Genomic DNA, 19,533 nt, shown 5'->3' with positions numbered 1-19,533 from the left:
CATATTAGGCCACACACCCCTGATGTAGCCAATCTTCTAAGAGCTTACAGGGCTCTTAGTACAGGGCCTACTGTAGGCTCCAGAAGGAGTGGCTGGCTACATCAGAGATGTGTGGTCTAATATGCAAAGGAGTTCCTACTACCAAAAAAGCCCTGCAGATCAGGATAAACTGTGGTTGGGGTCTGAACTGAGCTGTAGCCCTTTGATCTAGTGTGAATTCTACACAATAAACTGATTGCAACACGGAGTCTGGCGCGGAACGGGGCTTTCTCGAGATTTGTATGCTGTGTGCATGTTGTAAATACAAGGGTTTGATTCTTACATGCATGGGGAAAGGTTCAAACAGACCTGGACTGCTTCGGGCCTTCCCTACCCCATCCTGGTCTGGTCTTTAAGCTTTACCTGCTTTTTGATTTGTAATTTTCCTTGCCATCTCATTTTTGACCAAACGTGGGAACTCCTGCAAGGACTTAAATGCTAATCTGAACCCACAGTCTGGGTTGCATAAAATGTGCTCTGAATAGGAAGAAGAAGATGATATTGGATTTATATCCCACCCTGCACTCTGAATCTCAGAGTCTCAGAGCGGCTCACAATCTTCCTCCTTCTTTATCTTCCTCCCCCACAACAAACACCCTGTGAGGTGGGTGGGGCTGAGAGAGCTCTCCCAGAATCTGCCATTTCAAGAACAGCTCTGCCCGAGCTATGGCTGCCTGAAGGCCATTCCAGCAGGAGCAAGTGGAGGAGTGGGGAATCAAACCTGGTTCTCCCAAATAAGAGTCTGTGCACTTAACCACTACACCAAACTGGAGAGCCAGTTTAAGTGTGCGGACTCTTATCTGGGAGAACCAGGTTTGATTCCCCACTCCTCCACTTGCACCTGCTAGCATGGCCTTGGGGCAGCCATAACTCTGGCAGAGGTTGTCCTTGAAAGGGCAGCTGCTGTGAGAGCCCTCTCCAGCCCCACCCACCTCACAGGGTGTCTGTTGTGGGGAAGGAAGGTAACGGAGATTGTGAGCCGCTCTGAGACTCTTCGGAGTGGACGGCGGGATATTAATCCAATATCTTCTTCATCTTCTTCTTCTCAAGGCACGCTCTTGAGTATTTCTTCTTTGAGGACTGAATGCAGTACTTAATCTTTTGCTGAGCGGTTCCTTTAACCCAGGGCTGATCATGCACAAGTCGGAGGCCCGTTAATGAAAGGGCTCAGAGAGACTCGGGGGCTTCGGGTCACGCAGCAGAAGGGCTATCCAGGCTGCGGGAGTGAGATGGGAGGGGGGGGGATGCTGGAGAGGACATAACTGGCGGCTGGGCAATCTTTTCCCGAGCCAGTGTCTGTTTTCGTTCAGAGCCACGATGCGGAGGAGCAAAAGGGCCTGTGGCGAGAGCATGTGGGAGGCAGCAGAAGGCTAATCAAGACCATGCGGAGAATGGCAGGGCCCCGGGGTCACATGCTGGCGCTTGCCTAACAATTTTCTCTCCCCGCTTGCCACAGATTTGGAATTTCCCAAAGATTATCCCTCCGGCTGCCTGCTGGGCTGCGTGGACTTGATTGACTGCTTGTCGCAAGAGCAATTCCGGGAGCAGGTGAGTGATGAGCAAAAGGCACGGCTGGGTTCAGGGATCAATGGGGATGGCGAATGAACAAGTCTTCGCTGTCCTCGGCAAATACAAATGCCAAGCGTTTGAGAGACCGAACGTTTTGCTGTGTTCAGGAGGAGAGGGCAGTGAAATTCCGCTCTCCTTGTCGAAGTCTTCCCAGAAGCGAGTGGAACAAGGAGGAAGGGGAGTTTTGAGTGCGGGGAAACAGTGGAAGGCCAAGAGCAAATGGCCCAAAACAGGGGTCTGGTGGGGCTGTGGCTGTTTCTTTCCTTTCCCCAAGGATTTCCCACTAGTGGACCTCCTAACAGCCCCTGGGGTTTTTTGGCCACTGTGTGACACAGAGTGTTTGACTGGATGAGCCATTGGCCTGAGCCAACATGGCTTCTCTTCTGTTCTTGTATTTGGGGCAGTGATGCTCTGTCTTCTTGGTGCTTTGCGGGGAGGCAGCAGTGGGAGGGTTTCTGGAGTTCCGGCCCCACTGATGAACTTCTTGATAGCACCTGGGTTTTGGCCACTGTGTGACAGAGAGTGTCGGACTGGATGGACCATTGGCCTGATCCAACATGGCTTCTCTTCTGTTCTTAGATAGCAGGTTTCCCCCACTGTATATGAATGGAGCAAAAGGCTCTTCACGTCTCTGGAGAGAACAGGAGGATGCTGCAGTCTATATATTGGGGAGGAATCTGTCCCAAGGGGCTGGGGAGGGCAACTGGGTTTCCCCCCCAGGTAAGCCTGTTGCTCTTCGAATCCTGCTGCACCAAGCAGCCTCCTGTACTTCCAACTGGATCAGGCCCATGCTGCTGATTGCCTCCCTTAGAGACCTCAACCCCAGCTTTAAATGGAAGAGAGAAATCTTCTACATGCTGCTTACTTAGCTACTTCGTTTATACCCTGCCACTCTCCCCAGTGGGAACCCAAAGCGGCTTATGTATCATTCTCTTCCTCTCTGTTTTATCGTCACAACAACCCTGCGAGGTAGGTTAGGCTGACAGTGCGTGACCGACCCAAGGTCACCCAGCAGTCTTGTGTGGCAGAGGGGAGATTTGAACCTGAGTCTCCCAGATCCTCTTAACCCCTGCACCACAATGGCCCGTTGGGGCAGAAGATAGCCGGGGCTCTTCTTGGGCTGATTCTGGAAAATGATTTGTGTGTTCTAATAAGACAAGAAAGGGGATTTTCCAGACTTTTTTTTTAAGCCTTGCATGCAACTTTATCTGTTTTGTCTGTTTTAACAAAACCAGGCAGGGAAATCCCTTTCTGAGCAAAGCTCTTGGCAACCGGTTGGTTATTGATGTACAGAAGCAGCTGGGCTGGGCCAGGGCAGGGAGGGCAGTTTCCTTAGAACAGGTAAAAGCCTTCCTGTGCCCCCTGTTAGGGAGCATTCCTTTTAGGAGCAGAGTCCTCCGTTTCACAGCACTGTGATATCCAAATCTGCGACATACTCCAGACCAGTGTTCCCTCTAAGCTGTGGGGTCTTGTGAGCAAAAATTCTACTTTGGGAGCTCCTGGCATTAAAGTTGTCAGCCCCTGCATAAGTTAGTTTGCTCTGGGGCCATTTTTCCTGAGCCGAGACGAAAACGCGTGAGCTGGAGGCTCAAAAATTGTGAGCTAGTTCACACTAACTCAGCTTAGAGGGAACGCTGCTCCAGACACACCCCCTGCCCTAGCGGGTAGCTCAGTTTCTGCCTAGGGAAGTTTGGCGTTTGCGCTTTGGATTTGCCAGCCCCATCTGTCCCTTGCCTCACTTCTGAGCGACTGAGGTTGAAGGGAGTTTGTGTCTGTTTGGGGAGCAGGGAGGAAGAGGTTGTGTTCTCACACAGTGTGTTTTGCTTGTTGCTTCTGAGTAATTCAGGGATCTCAGAATGGTTCCTCCCACAAGGGCTGTGAATACAGGGATCCCTTCTCGTACAGGATCGTGCATCCACTCCAAATCTGTGCCAGGTGGTTGTTGTTGTTTTAAAAAGATTGCTTTGATACAAGGTATTGAAATGCAGCAGCTCCGACTGTAATGTGTTGCTATGACCAGTACTCCCTCTAAGCCGTGGAGTATTGTGAGCAGAAATTCTACTTCCTGAGCTACTGGCATTGAAGTTGGGTGCTACCATGTAAATTAGTGTCCCCTGGGACCATTTTCCCTGAGCTAAGGCAAAAATGTGTGAGCTGGAGGCTAAAAAACCATGAGCTAGCTCACACTAACTCAACTTAGAAGGAAGACTAGCTGTGACCCTTCTTCTGGGGCTCAGCAGTCCCCCCTCAGGCAGAAAAGCTTTGCCCCATCTTAGTATTCCTACCCGGGTATCATGGTTCACCAGGGAAGGGGTGTATTGGTAGTGGTAAGTGCCGTCAAGTCTCTGGTCACTCATGGCAACCCTGTAGGGTTTTCAAGCTGAGAGACATTCAAAGGTGGTTTGCCATCGCCTGCCTCAGATTAGCAACCCTGGACTTCCTTGGGATCTCCCATCCAGAGCTGAGTCTGTTTAGCTTCTAAGATCTGATGAGATTAGGCTAGCCTGGGGCATATTGTTGCCCAGGTTAGCTCAGTCTCAGGAGATCTCAGAAGCTAAGCAGGGTCAGCCCGGGCTACTATTTGGATGGGAGACCACCAAGGACATCCGAAGGTGTGATGCAAAGGCAGGCAGTGCAAATCACCCCTGATCATCTCGGGCCTTGAAAACCCTACAGGGGTGCCATGAATTAAGTGCAACTTGGCACTTCCCACCGATTTATTTATGTATTATTTGTTTCCATTTATGTCCCGCCTTCCCGGTTGCAGCAGGCTCAGGGCAGCAAACAAGGCCGGTAGGCAAACTGAAACATTGAAGCCAATTAAGCATTAAAAACGATTAAACAATCATTAAAAGGTAAAGATAGTCCCCTGAGCTGGCACTGAGTCATTACCGACTCATGGGGTAACATCACATCATGACGTTTTCATGGCAGACTTTTTACGGGGTGGTTTACCGTTGAACATATGAAGCTGCCTTATACTGAATCAGACCCTTGGTCCATCAAAGTCAGTATTGTCTTCTCAGACTGGCAGCGGCTCTCCAGGGTCTCAAGCTGAGGATTTTCACGCCTACTTGCCTGGACCCTTTTTGGAGATGCCAGGGATTGAACTTGGGACCTTCTGCTTACCAAGCAGATGCTCTACCACTGAGCCACCGTCCCTCTGTTGCCTTCCCCAGTCATCTACACGTTACCCTCAGCAAGCTGGGGACTCATTTTACTGACCTTAGAAGGAGGGAAGGCTGGGTTAAGCTTGAGCTGGTTACCTGAACCCAGCTTCTGCCAGGATCAAACTCAGGTCGTGAGCAGAACTTGGACTGCAGTACTGCAGTTTTACTGCTTTGCGCTACAGGGCTCCTGAAACAATCATTACAATAATACTAAAAGTGCTATATTAATGCCCTTTCAAGGAGAGCTCTGCGAGAGCTATGGTTGACTCAAGGCCATTCCAGCAGCTGGAGGTGGAGGAGCGGGGAATGAAACCCAGTTCTCCCAGATAAGAGTCTGCGCACTTAACCACTACACCACACTGGCTCTTTGAAGGTAGGTGGGAATGAAAGAGCTCTCCCAAAAGCTGTCCTTTCAAGGACAACTCTTGCGAGAGCTATGGCTGACCCAAGGCCATTCCAGCAGCTGCAAATGGAGGAGTGGGGAATCAAACCCGGTTCTCCCAGATAAGAGTCCGCGCACTTAACCACTACACCACACTGGCTCTTTGATGACCCAGAAGTTCCAGCTACTGTGCAAGAGTACTGTACTCTTCTCCTTATTTATGGAATTGTTTCTTTCTCACACACAATATTAAAGGTAAAGGTAGTCCCCTGTGCAAGCACCAGTCGTTTGTGAATCTCAGAACTGGTGAAGAGATTAATAGAACGTAAACGGTCCCTTCTCGAGGAGCCGGGATATGGCTTTTTTTTTTTTTTTTTAAGCAAAGCTATTAGCTTAACACACATCGCTGGAACTGAGTGTCAAATCAAAGCCGCCTGACATCTTGCCTATCAGCAGGCCGTTCCTGCTGAAGAAATTGAATGTCAAGATCAAGCCGGTCAGCTGCGCCCTCCTTCTCGGGCGAAGGCCTGCCTTGTGCATGGGAAGTCTGTAATGATGCGAAATCCCCCTTTGGAACCGCTGCATCTTTAAGCCACTCCAGGATTAAGCTGCTGGATTCGGTCAGGGGCAGTGTGGCCCTCCCTGCTGCTCTGCGTCTCTTGGATTTCTCAAAAGGCCTTACGTGCTTCCTAAGTTAAAAACTGCATCCTTGCTCTATATAAAGCAAATTGCTTGGCTTTCTTACATGCATTTCTGTGCCTCGCTGTATAGACTGGGAAACAGAAATGCCTCTGTTCCAGTTTGCTTTCTGGCATACGCCAGCATGTATGTATGTGTTTGCACAGCTGCCGTTTATAAATATCAAAAAGCTCTTTAAGCACTACAGTGCTCAGTTCTTCAGTGCCGAATGTACATGAGCGAGCTTGGCCCATGTTCAAAAACTGGCTTAATTGCCTTTAAAAAGGTACCTAGTAAACTGTCTGTTGCCAGCGCCATTAACACAGATCATGGGACTAGCGTGGACCAAAGTCACAAGGAACCGGAAGAGGCAGCAGCAAAGAAGAAAACTGGGCTAGATTGGGGAGGGACGGTGGCTCGGTGGTAGAGCATCTGCTTCCCCTTTTGGCTTCATCTCCCTGGAGAGCGGCTGCCGACCTGAGTAGGCAATACTGACTTTGATGGACCGAGGGTCTGATTCAGTATAAGGAAGCTTCCTGTATGATCTTGATTGGCCTTGGGTCGAATTCAACAGAAGGCAGTAGCTTCATGTGTGATCTTGATGGGCCAAAGGGTCAGATTCAGTGGGGTTCACCGGGGAAGGGGTGTATTGTTAGTGGTCAGTGCCATCAAGTCACAGCTGTGTGTACACAGCATATCTGGAGGGTGGGGCAGCCTGATATAGCTGCAGCCCTCGATGTAACAGTGGATCCCTCCTTTGGGTTAAATCTCACCCTATGCAGGCACAGAGGTAATCCGTAGGCAGGCCAGGAACTGTCCTGTCAAATTGTTTGCTTGGGGGGGGGGAGATGTGTAGGAGGAGGCAGCTCATCTTGCACACACTCCCCCCACCCCCAGGATGCCCCCAAGGCCATCTCCATCACTCCTGCTACCAGCTGAGTCCTGCCCGCGCCTGGTTTCCTGAAGAGGCCGCTGCAGCGGGAGAGGGGAAGCCAGCGCAAGTGGGGAGATGAAAGGGGAAACGGAATCGCTCGGCTGAGATGTTTCTGTGTCTCCCTTTCAAAGCTTCCCAAAAACACTCCCCGGCAGGTTCTGTTATCTGCGAGCAGCAGATAGAAGCTCTTGACAGCCTCCGGGGAAGAAGCTGCCTGCGTTCCTTCGGCAGCTCAAGACTGCGGTTTGTAACCTCAGCAGTGGAGGCAGTCGGAGCTCTCTCTCTCTCTCTCCCCTTCCCCCCCCCCCTTAGCAAAGCCATTTTTGATTACCACATCCATAACTATTAGCAGCTGTGGTTTTACACCGTTCCTCCCTCGCATATTTCAGGCTAGGCCTTTAACAGCCTTTCATATCAAAAGGGATGACAATCGGTTCTTGGCTTTTTCTTTTCTTTTTTTCCGTTTTCATCCAACGCTATCATTGAGCTGCACGCCGGCCAGCATCTTATTCGTTCATTTGGCCATTTGTGTCCCACCTTCCTTTAAAATCACGGTAGCTTACAAACGTGTTTTTTTTTTTAAAAAAAATCCAGAATATATTAAAATCTGAATAATTCAAAGTTTATGTGTGCCGATAAGTTACAGTGTTGGCAAGTCAAAGAAAAATACTTGCATAAAACAGGACTGATTAAAAAGCTGGCCTAAAAGGGAGAAGGCGTTGAGTCCCTGTAAGGAAGTAAGGAGCCCCGTGGCGCAGAGTGGTAAAGCTGCAGTACTGCAGTCGCAGCCCTCTGCTCACGACCTGAGTTTGATCCTGGCGGCAGCTCAAGGTTTGCTGGGGGGGGTGGGGGCGGGATGGAAGTGCAGAGGACTGGGGAAGGCAATGGCAAAGCACCCCATAAAAAAGTCTTCTGTGAAAATGTTGTGCTGCAACGTCACACCAGAGATGGAAATGACTGGTGTTTGAACAGGGAACTACCTTTACCTTTTCTTTTTTTAAAGAAAGCTTAAGGGTTTCACTCAGTCTAGCCCAGTTTCACCCAAATTCTTCTTTTCACTCAATCTATGAACATATGAAGCTGCCATATACTGAATCAGATCCTCGATCCATCAGAGTCAGTATTGTCTACTCATACTGGCAGCGGCTCTCCAGGGTCTTAAGCTGAGGTTTTTCACACCTATTTGCCTGGACCGTTTTTTAGTGGAGATGCCAGGGATTGAACCTGGGACCTTCTGCTTCCCAAGCAGATGCTCTACCACTAAGCCACCGTCCCTCCCCAATCTAGCTCACTTTTCTTCTTTGCTGCTGCCTCTTCAGGTTCCATGTGACTTTGGTCCATGCTAGTCCCATGATCCCCAGCAAAACCTTTTTGGGTGGTTAAAAAAGGGACCTCTCCTTCCTTTTTCACTGGCAGAAAAGCTGGCTGGGTCCAACCTTCTGCCTTCCTTCAGAAAGAAATCTCAGACAGTATAAGAGCCAATATGTCAGTTTGCAAGATGTTTCGGAGGTTATTAATCCGTAAGGTCGCCATAAGCCGGAAACAACTTGATGGCACATAATGTACCCCACACCCAGGAGTCAGTATTGCTTCGGTTCTCTTGACTGAATTTCTGCAGGAAGATAATAATAACCCTGATTATTCTGACTCACTCTCTTGTCCTTGCTAGTTGGATCAGAATAGTTAGGGTTTAAGCATCAGCCTCCTCAAGTCTGAGCTTGGATCCTGGGTGGCTGTGCCAATAACCAAACCTCTGGGGTCAGGAACTTGGGGCCGAGGGGGAGGGGAGGTCCAATCCACAGCTGGGACTGGCGCTTGGAGAGCAGCGTGCAGGAGGTTCTGCTTCGTCACAGTGGGAAGCGAGACTTTTTAGCATTTTTTTTCCAGGCCTGGCCAATCTGGAGGTCTCTTCATGGCAGTTAATTGCACAGACGGATGTTCCTTTGAATGTGAGAATGGAGTTTTCTTGTTCTGGGTGGCACATTTTGCTGGTTTTAAGCCTCAGGCCTGGTTAGACTGCAGCTCGGAAGCCACATGTGGCTCTTGCACACACATAATGTAGCTCTCGAAGCTCCTGCTGCCCCATCGGCTGCAGGGCCGGTGCGTGGGAGTTGGCAAAGTAGGCAGTTGCCTAGGGCGCCCCCTCCCTGATGCATGACTCTGGCTCCTTGTCTTTTCCCATCACCAAGCTGCCCTCAACAAAGCCAAGCCACCCTCCTCCCCCCAATGGCCAGCAAGCATTTCTTCTCACTTTTTTTTTTATAGCATCACATTTTTTTGGAAAAATTAAAATTAAAAATCAGTAAATTAAAAATGTGAAAAGTTTCAACTTTGGCACTCTTCAATTTCCCTATATTTTTAATAATGGGGGGGGGGCGCTAGTGGGTGATTCACATAAGGGGCCAGAAAGCCTAGCACCGGCCCTGGTCGGCTGGTTTGGAGAAGGCATTTCTTTCTTTAAATCATTTTGCCAAGCCAACTTGGAAAATGCATTTAAAGTTGCTTTCTTTCCCTCCCTCCCTCCCTCCCTCCCTTCCTTCCTTCCTTCCTTCCTTCCTTCCTTCCTTCCTTCCTTCCTTCCTTCCTTCCTTCCTTCCTTCCTTCCTTCCTTCCTTCCTTCCTTCCTTCCTTCCTTCCTTCCTCTCTCAAACATCTGGCGTCCCTGTCTTGCAGCTCTCAAACATCTGAGGTTTATTCTAATGCGGCTCTTGTCTCAAGCCTCATTTTGCTGGTTCTTAGCCTCCAAAATGCAGACATCCCATCTCAGCCACAGCACTGCAGAACAGCAGCGCAGACCTTGGAGATCTGGCTCCTTTCCACAGACTTCTGAAAGCCTGCTTTCTCCCTTAAGGTGCTCAGTGCTTAATAATGCTGCAAATGAACAATGGTCATGTGGTGACTTGAGGAAGAGCTGAAACAGATTCCTGCTTACAGTGTTGCTCATCAGCTATTTATTCACCCCCAGAGCCAGGAGTCTTCCATTGCACGCACACACACACACACAGATGCAGATTAGTCAAGGAATCCCTAACATGGTGCCCATGGGTGTCATGGTGCCCACTGACACCTTTCCCGGTGCCCACCGTATGTCTATAGAAGTGGGTGGAGCTTTTGCCCAGCAAGGCTTCTGATTGGCCATTGGAGATTTGATTGCCTCTGCAGATTAAAAAAAAATGCCTTTGGCTGCAGCTGCCCCCACCAGACAAGAGTCTTCACTGTGACTGAAAATAAGGTTTGGCAGCCATTTTGCGGCTGGCTCCACCTCCCACAGCCGCCATTTTGTGGCTGCACCCACCACCCTGTCTCAGAATTCCAAAGGTGCCCACATGTCCAAGGAGGTGGGTGAGATAAGCCTTTTGCCCAGATAAAAAGGTAGAGCATGCCCCTGAGGTCCAGCAGATTTCTTGCGACCCCATTGTGGGGTTTTTGAGTCAAGAGGTGAGCAGAAGTTCTTTGCCATTGCTTTCCCCTGTGTAGGAACCCTGAATTTCCTTGGTGGTCTACCATTTGAGTAGTAGCCAAGGTTCAGCCGTGCTTAGCATCCAAGTTTTGAATCAGGCTGACCTGGGCTATTTAGGCTGCTCTTTGTCCAGATAGGAACAATGAAGCATAATGACATTATTTATAGCACTTTTATGTAGTGCTTTAAAGTGCCTCATGAGCATGACCTCGTTAATCCTTCCTCAACGGTGTAAAGTAGGTCAGGTTTTGTCATATATCTAATAGTGACTGGTGTGGCCTCCTGCATGGATTAAAAAAAAATCTGCAAGGTTTTACAGAAAAATACAAAAAGCTGGAAAGTAAAGAGGAGGCCGCCTCCTCTCTTGTCTCCCCCTCCTACATATGAGGGGTAGCCTGTCTAAAATCTCCCTGAGAGAACCAGGGAAGTCCCATCTCCAGAGCGGCGTGAGCGACAGACATGAGCAAACTTCTGGCAACATCTGGATAGAAGAGGGGGCGGTGGAGTTGGACTGTGAGAAAGTTCATAACAGGAAAAAATGCCACAGGCAAAATAACTCATACCATAGTGTTCCCCATTACTATGGATGGGTGGGAAAGTTGGGCAATAAAGAAAGCTGACAGGAAGAAAGTTGATTCCTTTGAAATGTGGTAATGGAGGAGAGTTTTATGGAGTGCCATGGAGTGCCAAGAAGACAAATCAGTGGGTTCTCCTCAGATCAAGCCTGAATTCTCCTTTGAAGCCAAAATGGCTAAACTGAGGTAATTTGGTCACATATGAGAAGACAGGAGTCGCCGGAAAAGATAGTAACGCTGTGGAAAGTGGAGGGCAGCAGGAAAAGGAAGTGACCCAACAAGAGATGGATTGAAGCCATGAGGGCCCACACAGTTTTGTGAGATCTGAGCAAGAGGTCGTTTTTGAAGGTCGTTAATTCATCGAGTTGCCCCTGAGTCAGAAGGGATTTGACAGCACTTCACACACACATCTGCTGAAGGGAGCTTTGACACTTGGAGGAAGAGGAGGAAGAAGAAGATGATTGCAGATTTCTACCCCGCCCTTCTCTCTGAATCAGAGACTCAGAGCGGCTTCCAGTGTCCTATATCTTCTCCCCCCACAACAGACACCCTGTGAAGTGGGTGGGGCTGAGAGGGCTCTCACAGCAGCTGCCTGTTAACAATAACAATAGCAATAATAATGGCCGTTAGCAATAGGCGGTTTGGGGGCCATTAATTCATAGGGTCGTCATACGTTGGGAAGTGACTTGATGGCCCTTAGTACACACATACGCACGCGCACAAATGCACACATCAGCCTTGGGATAGGCATCTTGGGGGTGGGCAGTGATCCCAGAGGGCCACTGTGATAACTGGTTCTGCTGTGCGCTCTCTGTGTCATTGGGCTACCTGGAAGGCTTGCCCCTCCCTCCCTCCTGCTCTGTTTGGCCTTGCCACTTTGGCCTCCACGTCAGTATGTTGTCATGATCAGAGCATCATGCTAGGGCTGGAGGCGGGGCACCTTGGGGTCACATCCCTGCTTAGCTATGAAGCCCACTGGCTGACCTTGGGCCAGTCACTCTTCCTTCACCTGACCCGCCGCCTAGAGTTGCTGTGGATGTAGAACAGGAGAAGGCAGAATCATGTACGCCACTCAGCTCCTCCATGGAAAGCCAGGATGGCAGGGAGATAGGCAGAGGCCATGAGCCAGTGAGATATGTGGAGATATGTTTAGATAAAAATATAGAGCACAGGTCCATCAGTGGCTGTTAGCCACAGTGTGTGTGTATATATAACATTTTTTGCCACTGTGTGACACAGTGTTGGACTGGATGGGCCGTTGGCCTGATCCAACATGGCTTCTCTTATGTTCTTATGAGCCAGTTTGGTGTAGAGGTTAAGAGTGGAGGACTGTAATCTGGGGGGCCGGGTTTGATTCCCTACTCCTTCTCCACATGCAGCTGGCTAGGTGATCTTGGGCAAGTCCTCTCAGAGCTGTTCTCTCAGAGCTCTCTCAACCCCACCTACCTCACAGGGTGTCTATTGGGGGGAGAGGAAGGGAAGGTGATTGCAGGCCACTCCAAAGCTCCTTCAGGTAGTGAAGGGCAGGGTGTAAAACCTTCCTTCTGTTCTTCCTTCCTTCCTCACGAACGGGCTCAGAGTGGGTTACAACATAGGAAATTACAACATGTCGCATTAAAATTGTAAAAACATCAATTAAAAACAACAGTAAATAATATAGCAGTTTCAGTACAGTTTCAAAATTTACTGGATATGGCCTAGTCCATGGGCTTTCAAAGTTAGTAGCTGCTTGCCAGCAACAGTTGGAGAAGCAGTTTGGCAGGCATTTAACAGCATGGGAGCAGTTCTTCCTCCTCCCCCCATTTCTGGTAGTCAGTCAGTCAGAAAGCAGGCAGCTCTTGCAAGGGGTGGGGTGGTGGTGGAGTTTGAAGTAAAAAAAAAGATGTTAAACAGACAACGGTTACACATACCCAACCATTACAAGCTGACATACCTTTTGCATAATTGGTTTCCAAAGTAGCTCAATTTGTCATGCATCTTTCCCATTCCCCAAAGCTGTCCATCTCATAGAGTCGGAAGGGACTTCCACGGTCATCTAGTCCAACCCCCTGTCTCAAAGTCCCTAAACCTTTTTGTGCCCATTCTTGGACTGTAGGGGCAGCCGCCTGTTCCCAGTGCCTCGTGAACACAATTCTGGCATTGGTAGTGAGATGCAGAGCAACGGAGCATAGATTCTTAGGAACTGTTGGTACGTAGCGCGAGACAGTCTTCTTAACCGCAGAGGCAAACAATGATTGCTTCTCCAGGCAGGGGCCGACTGAGTGGCGGGATGTTTCCTACCAGCGGTTGTTCATTTCCTGGGCAGCAACATTTAGGAGCGACTGATCCTGGTTGCTCTCCTGCTCTCTTTGCTAGTGGACAAAATCCAGGACTGGCCTTGGTTGGATCAGCTGCAGCCAGGCTTCACTTTAGCTCAGGGGTGGCCAAACTTGCTTAACTGAAGAGCCACGTAGAACAAATGTCAGATGTTTGAGAGCTGCAAGACAGGAACGTCAGATGCTTGAGAGCTGCAAGATGGATGTATAGAAGACTGTAGATTTATGCCATGCCCTTCTCCATGAATCAGAGACTCAGGCTTACAATCTCCTATATCTTCTCCCCCCATAACAGACACCCTGTGAGGTGGGTGGAGCTGAGAGGGCTCTCACAGCAGCTGCTCTTTGGTGTAGCGGTTAAGTGTGAGAGCCAGTTTGGTGTAGTGGTTAAGTGTGCGGACTTTTAATCTGGGAGAACCAGGTTTGATTCCCCACTCCTCCACTTGCACCTGCTGGAATGGCCTTGGGTCAGCCATAGCTCTGGCAGAGGTTGTCCTTGAAAGGGCAGCTGCTGTGAGAGCCCTCTCAGCCCCACCCACCTCACAGGGTGTCTGTTATGGGGGAGGAAGGTAAAGGAGATTGTGAGCCACTCTGAGACTCTTCGGAGTGGAGGGGGGGGGATATAAATCCAATATCATCATCTTTCAAGGACAACTCTTGTGATAGCTATGGCTAACCCAAGGCCATTCCAGAAGGAAGGCAAATAGGAGGGAGAGGGAGAGAGAAAGCAACTTGAACTTTAAGTGCATTCCCCAAGCTGCTGTCTGGCTTGCCATGGAGAAATGATTTAAAGATACGAATCCCTTCTCCAAGCCAGCCAATGGGGCGGTGGGGGCTTTGAGAGCCACACAATGTGTGTGAAAAAGCCACAGTTTGGCCACCCCTGCTTTAGCCTCTCCAGGCCCAGTCCACCAGGGAAATCAGTAGACGTATTGCCTTGCTGTCCGGGCAGATGGCAGAACGAGGCTTCCATGCCCGCAATCAAAGTCATGTGACAATGAGAAATCCTTTCCCACGTGGCGCCTGTATCTCAGAAGGCCAGGGATCTCTCACCTTCACTTCGCATTGCAAGAAAGAGAATCACACCCTCGTGCCCTGCAAAAGGCTTCCGTCACTGCCAGGAGGTGCTTTGAAGTGACAGGGAAGGTGAGCGAGGTTGTCCCAAGGTTCCCCCTCCTAACTCGGAAGGCCCAGTTCTGCTTCTTCCGGAGGCCCTTGCTGCTGATAAGGAAGCGCTGTCACCGTCTCTGCCAGCTTCAGCCCTTGACCTACTTGCCAGGGAAAAAAGCCAATGCGTTTGATGTTCCATTTGGCTCAAGAGCTCTTTCCTCGCTGTGATTTCCTGCAGGGAAAAGGTGGGGGGGAATACCTACTTAGTAATTAATTACCTGCAATGTTAGCCCTGACAGCTTCAGTTCTTTTAGAGGCACGACAGAAGGGAAAGGAAGGACAGTGAGGATGCCGCAAAGGTCAGGTGACTTATGACATCTCCCACTCCTTTCATGAGGGTATTGTGGGGACCAGGGGTCATTTCCTGATTCGATACTGAACCGGAAGCTTTGAGCCAGCTCATGCACAAAGGGGGGAAGAAGAAGACTGCAGATTTGTACCCCGCCCTTCTCTTTGAATCAGAGACTCAAAGCGGCTTACATTCTCCTATATCTTCTCCCCCCACAACAGACACCCTGTGAGGTGGGTGGGGCTGAGAGGGCTCTCACAGCAGCTGCCCTTTCAAGGACAACTCCTGCGATAGCTATGGCTAACCCAAGGCCATTCCAGCAGCTGCAAGAGGAGGAGTGGGGAATCAAACCTGGTTCTCCCAGATAAGAGTCTGCACACTTAACCACTACACCAAACTGGCTCTCAAGGTGTATGTATGGGGGGAAGGTGGGGTGCATCGGGACGAAGCAACAGTTTGTCCCAAGCGCTCCCGGAAAAAAGAGCATCCCAGCCGATGGGTATTCCTGGCCTCAATATTTGTCTGCAGAAGCGTAGATCAGGTACCCACCCACCCCGTGGTGCCCATGAGTGCAGTGGTGCCTGCTTAGTGTTTTTTGGAACTGTGCGGGGCCGCATGGAACTTCTGCCCAGCAAGGCTTCTGATTGGCTGTAGGAGATTTGCCTGTGCAGATTTTTAAAAAGGATCTTCCTTCTGTGGCTGAAGGTACGCTGGGGCAGCCGTGACGTGTCTGGTTCTGCTGCCCTGGAGGAAGCCATTTTGCAGTAGCCGGGGCTTTTTTTTTTTTGTAGCAGGAACTCCTTTGCATATTAAGCCGCCACACATCCCTGATGTAGCCAGTCCTCCTGGAGCTTACAGTAGGCCCTATACTAGCCAATCCTCCTGGAGCTTGCAGTAGGCCCTGTAAGATGAGCCCTGTAAGCTCTTGGAGGATTGGCTACATCAGGGCTGTGTGGCCTAATATGTGAAGGAGTCCCTGCTAAAAAAAACACAAAACCCTGGCGGAAGCCATTTTGTGGCTCTGCCCGTCACCCTGCATTGACACATTCCACAGGTACCTGCAGGCTCCAAAAGGCTGGAGACCCCAGGCATAGTTCATTCAGAATCAATGCACGGGAGGTGTGCTCCCGGAGCAGCCTCCTACATTTGCACTGACACGATGTTATAAACTCCGCTTCTTCACACTGAATCACCCTCTCTGCACACAGCTGCAGGGACTGGGCAAACTAGGTGATCGCCTAGGGCGCTGGCCTCCTGGGGGTGACAAATTGGGTCCCTCCATGTGACTCGGTGACATCATCAGTGCCGGGGGTGGGGAAGGCGCTGTCAGAAAGTAGCCTTGCCTAGGGTGCCAGACAGTCTAGGGCCAGCCCTTCTGACAACAGTGAGAAATCCAAGGAGTGTCCAAAACAGCTGTTGGAGCAGTTCCCTAGGAGCACCGTGGAGCAGTTTCCGGGTCCTCACAGCTCTGCCGTCCCCATGTTGTGGAGCTTGCCGGCTAGAAGCCTGCATTGGTCCACCTTTAGCGGATCGCTGTCTTTGCAAAGTCGTCTGGGCCAGACCGAATGGTCACACAATGCGGCCGCCCGCTGAGTCCGACAGTCTCTCGCTCGGGGTCAGTCTGGTCTGCTGTGACTGGCAGCAGCTTGGTTAGAGGTCTTTAACCTCACCTACCTACTTGATCCTATTGAAACTGGAGGTGCTGGAAACGAAAGCCGGGACCTTCTGCCTGCAAAGCCGATACTCTATGTGAGTTGCAGTAACACCCCTTACAACTGATGCTCGACCCGCCAAACTTCTAGAATGACCATGTAAGGAGCCAGGAAAGCAGAAGCGCTCTCTGTGTGGAATCTTGCAAGAATGTTCCCTCTAAGCTGAGTTAACGTATGTTGCTCATGGGGGGCGGGGGGGGGCTTGCCTCCGGCTCACACATTTTTGTCCTAGCTCAGGAAAAATGGACGCGGAGCAAACTAATGTATGCAGTCGCTCACCATTTTAATGCCAGGAGCTCATGAAGTAGAATTTTTGCTCGCAAGACTCTAGAGCTCAGCGGGAACGTTGATTACGAAGCAGATAGAAAGCCCCTGTTCCCAGCGGCTGGTCATTGGTGGCGGGACACCTCTGAGCGTGGAAACCCTGTGTAGCTGTCATGGCTTGTAGCTCTTGATGGAGCTGTCTTCCATGCGCGAGTCCAAATCTTTCCTCAAACGCTGTAAGCGCATGGCTTCTTTCACACCTTGGGTTTGCAAATTCAGTAATTCGATGGTGCCTTTTGTGTGACGGAGCAGTCTCCGGGCCTCAATGAGGGGAAGGAAACAGAACGGCAGAGCTGGGTTGGGATGGAGAGCTTGCTGTGGATCAGAGAGGTTTGTACAGAGAAAGGTAGATCTCATTTGAACCTTAGGACCTTTCTGATGGTAAAAACAGTTTGCCAATGGGATCTGTTCCTTTGGAGCAGGAATGGCCAAACTGAGGCTCGGGAGCCACATGTGATACTGGCTGTGATCACACACACTAAATAATGCACTTTCAATCGACTTTCAATGCACTTTCCAACTGGATTTTACTGTGTGAACTGGCATAATCCAGTTGGAAAAGTGTATTGAAAGTGCATTATTTGATCACAGCCACTGTGTGGCTCTTGAAGCCCCCACTGCTCACCCAGCTTGCTTGGAGAAGGCGTTTCTCTCTTTAAATCACTTCTCCAAACCAAGTCAGCTGGCAGCTTGGAGAATGCATTTAAAGTCAAAGTTGCTTTCTTTCCACCACTCTCTCCCTCACCTATTTTCCTTCCATTCATCCATCTTGTGGCTCTCAAACATCTGATGTTTATTCTGTGTTTGGCCACCCCTGTGGCTAATAGCCAGTGATGGACCTCTGCTCCATAATAAATCTGATCTCATCTAGGATGAGAAAAAGAATACACTCCTCACCACCACCACCTTGTTGTTGCCCTAAAAAGGAACTGTTTCCCACAGTCCTAGCTCGGCACCCGTGCCCCTCTGCGGCAGTTTCCCAAGGGCTGATGGCTGCTAATTCAGCCAGTAATGGCCCTGCAAAAAAAGCCTGTGACAGCACATTTGACGGCGGCCATTCCAGGGAAGGTAGAGGACGAATGGCTCGGTGCCAGCTGGAAGCTGTCCCGTGCCAGGGGGAATCTCCAGCAAGAGCCTCCCAGTGCTAACTCGCAAAGAGGCACAAAGAGGGGCCTGGGAACGTGGGCTGCTTTCTGAATGCGCTGCGAGCCAGGCATGTCCGGGGATCAGCACAATGGCCACCCTCCCCCTCCCCGAGTTGGCAAAACACGCAGATGCTCGCTGTGCGCTAGCTGCTTCTGTTAGGGAAACATGATGGAAGCTTGCATTGTTGTAGCAGAGGGGTGCCCAGATTGTGGCTCGGGAGCCACATGTGGCTCTTTCACACATATTGTGTGGCTTTCAAACATGGACATATGAAGCTGCCTTATACTGAATCAGACCCTTGGTCCATCAAAGTCAGTATTGTCTACTCAGACTGGCAGCAGCACTCCAGGGTTTCAAGCTGAGGTTTCTCACGCCTATTTGCCTGGACCCTTTTTTTAGTGGAGATGCCGGGGATTGATCCTGGGACCTTCTGCTTACCCAGCAGGTGCTCTACCATTGAGTCACTGTCCCTGAGTCCCCACTGCCCCGTGGGCCGGTTTGGAGAAGGCATTTGTCTCTCAAACACTTCACCAAGCGAAGCCAGCTGGAGACTCCAGTCTGGAGAACCGGGTTCATATGAACATATGAAGCTGCCTTATACTGAATCAGACCCTTGGTCCGTCAAAGTCAGTACTGTCTACTCAGACTGGCAGCAGCTCTCCAGGGTCTCAAGCTGAGGTTTTTCATGCCTATTTGCCTGGACCCTTTTTAGTTGGAGATGCCGGGGATTGAACCTGGGACCTTCTGCTTCCCAAGCAGACGCTCTACCACTGAGCCACTGTCCCTCCCCACTCTCCCACATGAAGCCGGCTGGGTGATCTTGGGTCAGTCGCAGTTCTCTCAGAGCAGTTTCTGTCAGAGCTCTCTTGGCCCCGCCTACCTCAGAAGGGTGCCTGTTGTGGGGAGAGGAAGGGAAGGCATTTGTAAGCTGCTCTGAGACTGCGAGTGAAGGGCAGGGTATAAATCCAATCTCTACACATCTGCTGCATGGCACAGTTAAATTTTTCATTGCTCTGTGCTACTTCGAGCATTGCTCATTTCCCCCCTCCCTCCAGATTGGTGTAAATTTTTAGACACAAAGATTCCCTTTATTTAAACGTGTTGTCAGTATTACTGAGTGATCCGTTTCACCTGGGTTTCCCCCCCCCCACCCTCTCTCTTCATTTTTCTTCTCTAGCATCCGCAGTTGAGCCAGGAGTCAGCTTCCCCGTTCGTCTTTATCTGTTCTAATCCTCAGGAGATGGTAGTCAAGTTCCCCATCAAAGGCAAACACAAAATATGTAAGTCCTGAATCTCCCACTGATGCTTCTCAGCGGGCGCTTGGTGAGCTCCGGCTTCTGCTTGGTGACCTTGAAATCTTGCTCTGCGAGCGGCGCTTCTATACTAAAGCAAATGCATCTTGGATCTTTGCTTCCCCTTTCCTTTGCCTCGCTGGCACCGCTTCCTGGCGGCTCTGGCCAAAGTTGCAGGCGGGAGAGCAGTGTTGTCACATAAACAGGGAACCCCATTTTTTTTTTTAAAAAGGGGTTGTTTTGTAGGAAAATAGGTGGTGGCGCTCATTAGCATAACTCATAGCATATGCCACCCCCTCCAGCCAAAAGCAACCCGACTCAAGAAAGGAGAGCCCCTCCCCGCCCCCCTGTCAAAAGGCCAGCAAGCCGCCCGCTGCCCAAAATCACATAACTGGAGAAAGGGTGTTTTGGGCTTCTCCAGGGGATAATGAGGGCTGCTGGGGGCGTGGCATAGCCCCTTGTGGCTGGTTGCCTGCCC

The 19,533-nt window shown here is 50.3% G+C and overlaps 1 protein-coding gene across 3 annotated transcripts in view; it reads left to right on the top strand.

Moving 5' to 3' along the window:
• TRIP4 (thyroid hormone receptor interactor 4) overlaps positions 1-19,533 on the top strand; it is an 83,524-nt gene that overhangs the window by 42,056 nt on the left and 21,935 nt on the right. For 2 of the 3 annotated variants that reach the window (XM_060260199.1, XM_060260198.1), the window contains exons 11-12: positions 1,496-1,587; positions 18,941-19,043. In XM_060260199.1, coding sequence (XP_060116182.1) covers positions 1,496-1,587; positions 18,941-19,043 — 195 coding nt within the window. Of the gene's footprint in view, positions 1-1,495; positions 1,588-18,940; positions 19,044-19,533 lie in introns of those variants that run through there. The other variant, XM_060260200.1, reaches the window with a different exon arrangement.

Source organism: Heteronotia binoei, chromosome 19, assembly GCF_032191835.1.
Source record: "Heteronotia binoei isolate CCM8104 ecotype False Entrance Well chromosome 19, APGP_CSIRO_Hbin_v1, whole genome shotgun sequence".
NCBI lineage: Eukaryota > Metazoa > Chordata > Lepidosauria > Squamata > Gekkonidae > Heteronotia > Heteronotia binoei.
The sequence above is the reverse complement of the archived record's forward strand: the minus strand, read 5'-3'. Positions and strand labels throughout refer to the sequence as shown.